The 11,322-nt window shown below is 37.6% G+C and overlaps 1 protein-coding gene across 2 annotated transcripts; it reads left to right on the top strand.

The window, feature by feature from the left end:
* Window positions 1-541: 541 nt before the first annotated feature.
* On the top strand, window positions 542-5,403 carry LOC111880147 (putative lipase YDL109C). Of its 2 annotated transcripts, XM_023876545.3 has the most exons (11): window positions 543-991; window positions 1,534-1,666; window positions 1,891-1,958; window positions 2,064-2,134; window positions 2,375-2,638; window positions 2,864-3,027; window positions 3,836-3,891; window positions 4,133-4,185; window positions 4,292-4,460; window positions 4,929-5,026; window positions 5,107-5,403. In XM_023876545.3, the coding sequence occupies exons 1-11, from the start codon at window positions 793-795 to the stop codon at window positions 5,221-5,223; spliced, it is 1,392 nt and encodes a 463-aa protein (XP_023732313.1). In that variant the 5' UTR covers window positions 543-792; the 3' UTR covers window positions 5,224-5,403. The 2 variants fall into 2 exon arrangements, with proteins under 2 accessions (XP_023732314.1, XP_023732313.1); XM_023876546.3 differs by lacking the exon at window positions 4,929-5,026 and having other exon boundaries at window positions 542-991.
* Window positions 5,404-11,322: the final 5,919 nt, after the last annotated feature.

The following is an 11,322-nucleotide window of genomic DNA, read 5'->3' on the forward strand; positions in this document are numbered from 1 at the left end:
TTTTTTGTAAGTATGCAAAATACATAGTTTTTTTTTTTTTTTTTTTTTTTTTTTTTTTTAAATTCTAAAAATCTAACGAACCAGATATTCGGTATTGGAACCGTTACCCGCCGGTTCCGGTTCCAATATTTTAGGAATCGGTACCGCCGGTTCCGGTTTTGGTTCCAACATTATAAGAACCGCCGGTTCTGTTTCCAGAGAAATATAGCGGGTACCCGTCTACGCTCACCCCAGCTACAAGAAGTCATAATGGTCATATATGAATACTTACAAAAAGTTTTTTATCTAGATGTGTAAAAAAAAAAAGATAATTATCCATATATAAACAAACCGAAAAATTAATTTCCTTAATAATAAGTTGTATTACCCAAAATTACATACCGAATCAATACGCCCATAATATGAAAGGTCTGAAAAGTCTACAATAACAAATAACATGCCCAAAATATGAATTCCTTCGATAACAAATTAAAAATCGAATCGCTTTTCTTTTTAATATCACGATATTTATTTTAGTTATATCTTAGGCTCGCTTGAATTACTTTTTGAATCATCCGTCACATACCCTAGTTTTTTACTCTAATCCTCTATCCTCTGTTTGCGTATGGGGGAATCAGACAAAATATAACAATAAGTAGGCATGGAGCTTCCATCTTTGATGGAACATCCAAGAATGGTAATTGGGAAGCGTAGTATAATGGCTAATGGGTTGATTGCATTGATGATGATGACTTGACGACAACCCCTTTTTCCTTCTGTATCTATATATAGATACCAGACATCCAATTACAAATGGCATCCTCGGCGTCCTTACTTCATTACAGAACACCTCCCGTAATTAATCTTCGAAGAAGCGGTAAATTAGGTTCATCGCCCTCCAATTCGAATCCGAATTCGCCGTCGTCTTCTTCTTCATCTACGTGTTCCTCGTCCTCGTCTTCGTCTTGGCCGTGTTGCCAGGGATTTTCGTGGACTTTCTCCAACTGTTTCGGTAAATTCCTCAAATCTTCCTGTTTCTCGTTTTATCAAAATTCTTTCAAACTTCCATGGCTTTTTTCCTTATTACTTCGCTTTTCCTTCTTTTCTTACTACTCAAGAGGCAAGATGTCGCAAACCTTTTCACAGAAATTGTCAAGGGTGCGTCTTTTATTCGGATTTTTGTCTCACATACGTTGTCTCCAAAACCAGAAACATCACATCATAGGGAAACAATACTTCGTATTGTTTTTCATTTTCTACCCTAAACTTGTTACAAATTTTGTGTTTCAATGACTCGAGAGTTGCGATTCAGAAGAAATATTCATTTACTTGTTCAATTCATAGATTAGCCCTAGCGGATTCCTTGTATACCCAATTCACATCTCAAAATTTTGAAATGCTCCTCTAGTGAATCACTGAAGTGTTGAATAGATTATGTTTCTTGACCTGTGTTTGAAAATAGGGTTACAACATAGTGGTTTTGTTGAGAGTTGTATGTGGTATGAATATGTAACATTCTTCAACTACTGAGTTCTTTTTTGTAAAATTATGTAGGAATAAAACACCTAAGCCTTAGAGCTCAAGCTATGAGCACAACCCAAGGGAACTTTACATCTCCAAGGTCTGCAAATTCTGTCAAAGAAGAACATGATCATCTTCTTGTCCTTGTTCATGGAATCTATGCAAGGTACATATAAGATTAATCTTTTTCTTTTTCCCCATAACTACTGTTGTTGTTTTTTTTTTTATCTTATTAAGGCATTGCTATAGCATAGTAGTCTCAATGTTTTTCTTATTAGTAAATCTTACTTTGAATAATTTACCCAATTATAGCAATAACATTGCTATAAGTTTGTATTTATAAAAAAAAAGTCAATAAAAGTCAATTCTGTCTGATTCAAAATCATGCAGCCCAAGTGACTGGAGATATGTAGAAGCAGAGTTAAAAAGACGTTTGGGAAGACACTTTTTGATATATGGTATGACTTCATTACACTTTTCATTTTCTCAATTATCTTTTGGTATTTTACTTTATAGAGTTATTTATTTATTTATTTCTTTTTATAATTTGAAAATGTCTGCAGCAAGTTCAGCTAACACTTACTCCAAAACCTTTGCTGGAATTGATGGAGCAGGAAAACGGTTAGCAGATGAAGTGAGTACTCAATTTGATGATGTCATGAATTTTAATTTTTAAATTTGCATTATTTATGCAATCAAGAATACTTTCAGTGATTTGTTTATTATGTATAATAATACCATTCTACTTCCATTTCTTCCTATTGTTTCTGATTAAAAAAACAAAATGAATATACAATGATATATTTTGTAAAGTACTAACTAATAAGAAAAAATTGAAATTAACAGAAAACTTGACCTTTTTTTTTTTGAACAGGTGAAGCAAATAGTGAAAAGTACAGATAGCCTGAAGAAGATATCATTTTTAGCCCATTCACTTGGTGGTTTGATTGCAAGATACGCAGTTGCTGCTCTTTATACTTGTAGTAATAATAATAATAACAATAATAATAAAAATAGTAATAATAATAATAATACCTCCTCCTCTTATGAAAGACCAAATGGAACGATTGCTGGATTGGAGGCAATTAATTTTATAACCCTAGCAACACCACATCTTGGAGTCAGAGGGAACAAACAGGTTTTTCTTTTCTTTTCTTTATGGTCAAAAGACATAAATGACTAAAATACCCCTAGAAAAATTGAGTTCATTACATATTGGATTGAGATGTGGAGTGTGGAGTGTGGAGTAGGACTAAATTGGACTTTTCATCATGTCATGTGTGTGTTGAAATAAATAAATGGCATCTTCAATGAAAAATAGCCTTAGAATTAATTTAAATTTTATTTTTTATTTTTAATGAAGCTTCCGTTTCTACTTGGTGTTCCTATTTTGGAGAGAATAGCTGCTCCAATGGCTCCTATATTTGTTGGAAGAACTGGTAGTCAGTTGTTCCTTACAGATGGTAGACCTGATAAACCACCTCTACTTTTAAGAATGACAACAGATTGTGATGAGGGGAAGTATATGTGAGTAACACACTCATTTTTTTTTTCTTATTCTCTTTCTTTCTTGCTAATTAAGGTTGTGTTTGGTGTACTAGCTGAAAAGCCAGCTGATAGTTGAAAAGCTAGTTGTTATATGAAAAGTTAGTTGATAGCTGAAAAGCTAGCTGTTAACTTATAAGCTAACCGATAAAAAATGACGTTTGGTAAAAACTAGCTGGAATATATAGAATAACAAGGAGATTTAGGATAATGAGATGAGATTCCTATAATTAATTAAGGGTATCTTTGGAATATTTTAGAAAAGCTAGCTATTAGCTGATAGCTGAAAAGCTAGCTAATGGCTAAAAACCTAGTTGTTAGCTTCTAAGCTAACTGATAAAAAATGACATTTGGAAAAAACTAGTTGATAAGTTAGGATGATGAGTTTCGTATAATTAACTAAGGGTATCTTTGGAATGTTTTAGAAGAGCTTCTGAAAAGCTAGTCTAAGTAGCTTTCTAAAAAGCTAGCTTATAAGCTACTTTTTGGTTTGCCAAACATGACAGTTTAAAAAAGCTTGAAATATAAGTTAGCTAATAACTGAAAAGCTAGCTGAAAAAAGTGATGTTTGGTAAAACCTAGCTGAAAATGACATAAAAGGACATTTAAAAGAATATGTTGTTTATAATTAATTAAGGTTATATTTGAGTAATTTTTTAAAAAAACTCCTAAAAATCTAGTCTAAGTAGCTTTTGAAAAAAACTACTTTTTAGCTTTTAAAAAAAAAGAATATGTGATGTTTAAAAAACATATAGGGAAAAGCTGATTTAATGATATTGTTGTATTACAGGTCTGCCCTTGGTGCCTTTAGACACCGTATTTTGTACGCCAATGCCTCATATGATCGTATCCTTTTTTTTTATTGTCATAAATTAAACCATTTCTCATTGCTTATGTTTGGATAAATAAAATTGTAAAATGTTAGTTTTCTCTAAGTTTCTCTTTATCGATTAAGGTCAAAAACAATAAAGCCATGTTTTTTTTTCCCCTGAATAAACTGGTATGTGGATAAATGATTTCAAAATCATTTGATTTAAAACAACCGAGGGTAGATTTGGAAAAAAGTTATGACTTAATGATTTATCAGATATGGTTGGTCGACGCACATCCTCAATCAGAAGAGAATCTGAACTTGTGAAGGTAAACAAATTGAAGGAATAAAAAATAAATCGTTTAAAATTTTAAATCATTTTTTCTGCAGTAAAAAAATAAAAAAAATAATTTTTTTTTTGGATTAATTTGGCAGCCTCCTTTGCAATTTTTGGATGGGTATAAACATGTTGTGGATGTGGAGTATTGCCCTCCTGTTTTATCTACAGGAGCTAGTTTTCCTCCTGAAGCAGCAAGGGCAAAAGAAGCTGCCCAAAATGTACCAAATCCCCAAAATACCCTCGAATATCATGAAATTTTGGAAGGTAATTATTAATCCATCCATAATAATATGAGTAAATTACATGAATGGTCCCTATGGTTTGGGGTAATTTGCGTTTGGTCCCTAACTTATTTTTTACTCAGAAGGTCCATACTGTTTGTTTTTGTTACGTGCTTGGTCCTTACTGTTTGTTTTTGTTACACATTTAGTCCCTGTCTTACCTAAAAAACGAATTATTTAAATAGGAAAAAATAGTGGGGTAGGTAAGGTAAGGTAAGGTGAGGGGATGGGGTTAGGGGTGTGTTTATTTAAATAAATTAAATATTCAAGGGAAAAATAATCTTTTTAGGTAAGACAGGGACCAAACATGTAACAAAAACAAACAGTATGGATCTTCTGAGTTAAAAAAGTAAGTTAGGGACTAAGTATGCAAATTAACCCAAACCATAGGGACCATTTGTGTAATTTATCGTTTTTTAAAACTAAAAAAAAGTGGTTTTGTTTGTTTTAGAGGAAATGATTTGTGGATTACAACAGCTAGGATGGAAAAAAGTTGATGTTAGTTTCCACTCTTCGTTTTGGCCTTTCTTTGCTCATAACAACATCCATGTACGTTTATTTATTTATTTATTTACTTATTTTTTGTATAATTTTTTCATGTATGATATTGTTTTGTATTTTATTTGTAGGTGAAAGATGAGTGGTTTCATAAAGCAGGAGCTGGAGTAGTTTCTCATGTTGCTGACACCATTAACCAACAAGAAAAGCAACACCAATCTTCCTCATTCATCTCAGCAAGTTTGTAAAAAAACAAATTTCAAATAATACTTTTGTTTGGACCATTTTGCCCATGGTATGTGTATATGCAAATACATATCCTTTTGGATATGATGTCACATTAAAGTATAATAACATATTTTTTTGTATATGTAGAGTAGTTATTGTTTAGAAGATGAAATGAAATCAGGAGATGCCAATTTGAACTACTAGTTTTATTTTTGCTATAAAATATGGGATTTTGGATGTATAAGAAAATTTGTTGCATATCATTATGTCATATAAAGAGGACAATGGAATCCATCTTCATTGATCAAGTCCCCCACAACCTGTTATCATCCAAAACAAAACAGATACACAGCCATGAATATAGTTATGGGGTTTCTAGAAAAGTAGTAAAGCAAATTACTAAGGTACAAATTTTGGTAGAGTCATGACCCAAACTTGGGCAAATTTTACTCAAATTGTGATATTGTGTGTTAGTGAATCCAAATAGGGGATCAAATAACTCAAATTCAAATGTTAACCTGTTCAAAAACATAAAATTTAGTTGATGGAGAGGAGATGGGTTGTAACGTAGGCTTACACATTGTGTAAATGATGAGTCGCAACGTGATAATCACATTATAACAATTCTATATCATTCTAGTTTCATCCCTGGCTTATTGCTAACCGGAGACCGAAAAAACGAAACCGGAAACGCCTAAAAATGTAAGCCGAAAACTGGACCGGATTAGGGGTACCGGTTTAGGTGGCGGTGGCGGTGGCAGTGACGATAGTGGTGGAAATAGCAGTTGTGGTGGCAGTGATGGTAGCGGTTGTGATGTCGGTGGGTGGCAGAGGTATAACGTCCATAATTTTAACCCAAAAATTTCATTTAGGAACATTATCATTAAAATTGTAAGAAGTACAGTTATTTGATAATATAAATTAGAGTAATAAATTCACAATTGCAGAACATCTTAAAATCATAATAGCATGTATTTCCTCGTAATGCCAAAAGACATGCAACATTTAAACTTAAAACTGTAAGCATATATCTTACTGAATTCCCTAAGATACCACATACCATAACGGACCTCGCCCACTAAACATATATACGGGTCTCGCCTAATAAACGTATAAATGGGGTTCGCTCACACGTGTCAACCAATAAACATAATAGCGGGCCTCACCCAACGTACATACAAACAACCATGCAAGAGTCACGAAGACAACAAACACCTAACATCCTACATAGTATAATGAGAATATTCACCTAATCAAAGAGTTGAAATCCACTACTCAAAGTCTAATAGATCAATTACACGAACAACTTAACCAAACAAATACTAAACCTTAGTCTATAGCCTAAAACCTATCAATTTTACCAAAAGCCAAACTGTTCAAGAAGTCAACTTCTAATGGTCAAACTCCACGGTCAAGAAGTCAAAAGTCAACATTCGGTCAAATAGGCTCTGTACGCCCCATAAAGGATGCCCAACGCCCACTAACAAACAAAATAGTCGTGATCTTAGGCTAAAACAGTTGCACCTAGGAAGGACGTATTGCACCATGACCTATTTCATAAGGTAAAATGACGTAATCCATTAAGTCAATCCCCCAGACTTCTAGAACCGGTCCTTAACAATGTATTAATGGCTAAAGTTCCCAAATTTATCCATTAAGACACTTTAATCCAAAAAGATCTAAACTTTAAACACCAAAATGACCTAAAATGTCAACACACCTTGCATGGCTTAGAGAACATGCACACGATACCACCTTTCCAAGTCCAAAAGGTCCAAATAATGATCTTAGGAGCTCAAAAGGTGTTGGAGTCATCTCAACTCTAAGATCACCACCAAAAAGGGACCAAAAGTGCATAATATGACATGAAACCAAAACTATTGAACTAAAGGGAAAGTTTGAATCTTTATACTCATAATGGTCCATAAATGAAGTAACCTTGCTGGAACTACACTTGAACCCCTCTTCAACTCACTTTACAAACACATTTATTTTCATGCTTTAACCACCAAATGAAGAAATTAAGATCCTAAAATGATTCCAAGGCTCAAAACAAGCAAGAAGAGGCTAAGGTTTCTCAATGGACGATCTAAAGGTTATGGGGGTTGAGAATGTTCCAACCCTAAGAGGTAATAACCTTTAAATACCCCCCAAACCCTAATAAAACGAGCAAACCACTGGACCAGAAGCGTGTCACGCCTTTAAAATGTACCCTATGTCTCTTACGATGAATTCCATATTTTCTTATTTTTCAATAAATACGATAAATGACTTTCTATTTCTCCCCATCCTTCTAGTTTCTTATGGACTATAAAACCCCCAAATTAGAGAGTGGAAAAACACAATCGCAAACAAATGTTTCATTTCTGCCCCACTTAAATTTGATTTTTTCCTCAAAATCCCCTGGCTAGAAATGTAGAGAACAACCTTACGCACATTTTCGTGACTTCACTAACCCACACACTAAACTGATGCATCCACATACGGGTTCTCGAGACTACATGGAATTGAGATAAATGTCACCATTACCACTCCAAACCTATTGTCAAAACATTGCCCTATCAGTGAACATCCTGGTGATCTCCGTCACCGACTCTGAATCCTGTTTCAGCTCCAGGAACTCCTGAGCCAACCTCTCTCTCTCAACCCGTGGAACATAACGAGTGTTGAACATCTCCCGAAACTGATCCCAAGAAACCGTAGCCCGTTGCGCATCCGAATATGATCCCGTGGTCAATCTCCACCAATCCTTCGCCCCAAGCCTCAACAGGTTCAGAGCACACCTCACTCTTTGATCAGCAGGGCATGAACATGTGAAGAAACATCCCTCCACATCTGACAACCATCGCATAGCAACAATCGGATCCTGAACTCCATCAAAATTAGGGGGATTTGTATTATCGAAGTCCCGATACTAAAAACCTCTACCGGATCCTCCCCCTGCCGCTGCTACAGCTGTTGTAGCCGCCGTGGCAGCCGTCTCTGTAAGAGCTGCATAGCGCTCATCAAAATACTCGACCATGGTAGTCTTGATCGACCCAAACAGTTCCGACAATTCGGCCCGGAACATAGCAGCAACCTCATCATGCAGGATCTCACGAATCCTAGTATCCAACTCGTCTGTGCTCATCTGACCAATAGCCTCAGGCGGTACTGACCCACCCTGACCGCCCTCTCCTGCTCGCGATCCTGATCCGGATCCGCTCCTAGCATGCCTCGTAACCACCATACGGAAAAGCACCGCAAGACATCAGATGCTTCCCACTAACCCGGGAACCAACCCCCAACCCAACCCTAGGGTTTGTGACTTCCTTGTTACGCGTATGGATCCTGTGCTTTCAGTAGTACGGGCCCATACTACCTTCCGCACCTACCCATATTTGTCCCAAGTACCATCACAAAGCCCTAACGACACACATAATCACATTGAGAACTCAAACTTCACCCCTAGAAGAAGGCTAAGTGCCTCGAATTCGGCGAACACCTCCCAAACAACCTATCCATCCGCAAGACTTCCACCAACCCTGCAGCACTAGTGTATGCTAGCCATACATAACACTGGACCCTATAGACTTTCGAGTATTCAATCCTACCCTAAGCTCCCAATCAAACAAGAACAGAACATAAGGCCAAATCAAACATTCTCAGGCTATAAGATCTTAGTTATGTATAACCGTGATGCCTACACTAGATAACTACAGTAATGATGTCACTTTCGCATAAGAGAAACCCTAGGCTAGCAGACATCATGTAATCAGGCAATTCTACCATGCAATTCCTGAATATCCCTAGCTTAGTACTAGCATGCTGTTCTATCATATCTCATAGTCAAATAACTGTATGGTATTTTGGGGTCTACTTACTGGCTCCGGCTGATCGTACACTTCACATCCTCACTTAATTATTTTGAAAACCATTTTGAAAATCTTACCTTGATTTGAGACTGGATTCACACAAATGTTCCTCCAATTTAAACTTTTCAAAAACATCCCAATTTCATTAGTTCATTACAAAAAGATTTTCAATACATTTATTATCAGACTATTCCCAGAACCATATCATAAAACATGAACATGAGGAGCGGTACGATCACGCCTTCGCCTTGCCACGGTCTCCTGAAGTACCTGAAACATTAAACCACAACTGTAAGCCCGAAAGCTTAGTGAGATACCCCCAAAATACCAACCACATATACCGTACACATAACATATCATATCATAACAGAACAGCCATGCACTTTGGGTCTACTGTGTGACTGGTCCGCTGCACCGGGCCTTCAGTCCACCTGGTCCACCCTCCGAGTCTAGCCATATACATCGAGTCTGCAGTGTGGTTGGTCCGCCGCACCGAGCCTTCAACCCACCTGGTCCACTCTTTGAGTCTACAGTATGAATGGTCCACCCTCACCGGGCCTTCAGTCGGTATGGTCCACTCTCCGAGCCTCGGCATATCTGGTCCGCCGTCGTGGGGCCTACAGCCTATCTGGACCGCTCGCTGGGCCTTCGGAATATCCGGTCCACCCTAGGTATGTTGGCCTAAAGCACAAAGCAGGACCCGCCTCAACCCAACCCCAGTCAACCAACCATGTGCACATAAACATATAATCATTTAGCAATTCATCACTAACCAACCGATCTAGCCGATCACATAACATAGCAGCATCCTAACCAGGATACCGACCTAACGGGTCACTAACATAGCATCTTCCTACATACTAGGATATCGACCTTAACCATGTCTTTAATATATACCATCCTAACTACTAGTATGCAAACATATAGCAAAGCAATAACGTAACAACTACCCAGATTTCCATTCGATAAAGGGTCGGCCTTGGTGCCTTAGACGCTGTTGATATAGTGATGATAACTCACCTCGCAACTGCTGACTGAAAGGATAAGATCACGCTGCTCTAACCTCAAACACGAACTCCACCACTGATCAATACCAAATGACCGAACTCAATAAATACCAATAATTACCAAAATACCCCTGGAAGTCAACTGGTCAACTCTTGATCAAAGTCAAAGTCCTCAGTCAAAGTCAACCTTCCTGACTGACTCTACTCGCCGAGTCAACCCGCTGACTCGTCGAGTCCCTATACTCAGAAACTCCCAATCCACGACTCAACTTGCCGAGTCTCCCCTAGAGTCACCGAGTCCAACAAACTCTGAGTCCTTTCTCGCTCAACTCACCGAGTCGTCCCACGAATCACCGATTCACAGCTCAACCAAAAAGGTTAGGACTTCACGACCAGACTCGTCGAGTCCAAGAACAGACTCGCCGAGTCCAAGGCAATCTTCAATAGACTCGCCGAGTTGTTCTTCAAACTCGTCAAGCCCATGCACATATTCATACAACTCGTCGAGTGCACCCATGTGACTCGCTGATTCCAGAAGTGACATCTTCATCTAGACTATTTCAGGCCATTCCAATGCTTCCAATACATAGATCTGGACTCTTAGGGCCAGAACCACACATAAAGTTTCTAACTTTACGTGCATGTAAGGCTCAACAAGCTCCAACAAGCTAAAATGAAGGTTTAAGGCAAGGACACTCTCAATCACGCCCCAAAGCTATCACTTTCTGATCACATGGCTCCAAACTAACCTAGATCCGAAGTTTCAACCTCAGATCTAGTCTCTATACCCTGAAATAGATCCCAACCATGCTAAAGAACCCCAAATCACACACCATGGATGAAATAACAAGGAAATAACTTAAGGTAAGGTCCTCTTACCTTAGAGATGAGTCTAAACTGATGTAGACTTCTGATCTACAAGCTCTCTTGATGCTATCCTTAACTTCCTCCAACTTTCTCTTCAGGAATTCCTTCTTCAAAGCTTCAATCTTCTCAACAATGGAGTCACACATGAGATGAGGGTTTCTGGATCTCAAATGGGTAGCAAAGAGGCTAAGGATGGCTATAATGTGCTTTATATAGGGCACAACTCTTAGAATTAGGGTTTTCTCCCTTCAGCACCAACTCGCCGAGTTCACTTCCGACTCGTCCAGTTGGTCACTTAACACCTGACCGGAATCACGAATCGACTCGCCGAGTCTATCCATCGACTCATCGAGTCGACCTTCCTTATTTACACTAAGAACCCTGAACTGGC

This window comes from Lactuca sativa, chromosome 1 (genome assembly GCF_002870075.4).
Source record: "Lactuca sativa cultivar Salinas chromosome 1, Lsat_Salinas_v11, whole genome shotgun sequence".
NCBI classification, from domain to species: Eukaryota; Viridiplantae; Streptophyta; class Magnoliopsida; order Asterales; family Asteraceae; genus Lactuca; species Lactuca sativa.

Excerpts from the sequence above, each read along its gene's own strand:
- LOC111880147 (XM_023876545.3), top strand. The coding sequence starts at position 793 with ATGGCATCCTCGGCGTCCTTACTTCATTACAGAACACCTCCCGTAATT. Across the intron at positions 1,959-2,063 it reads AAGACACTTTTTGATATATG|CAAGTTCAGCTAACACTTAC; the intron begins GTATGACTTCAT and ends AAATGTCTGCAG. Across the intron at positions 3,892-4,132 it reads CGCCAATGCCTCATATGATC|ATATGGTTGGTCGACGCACA; the intron begins GTATCCTTTTTT and ends ATGATTTATCAG.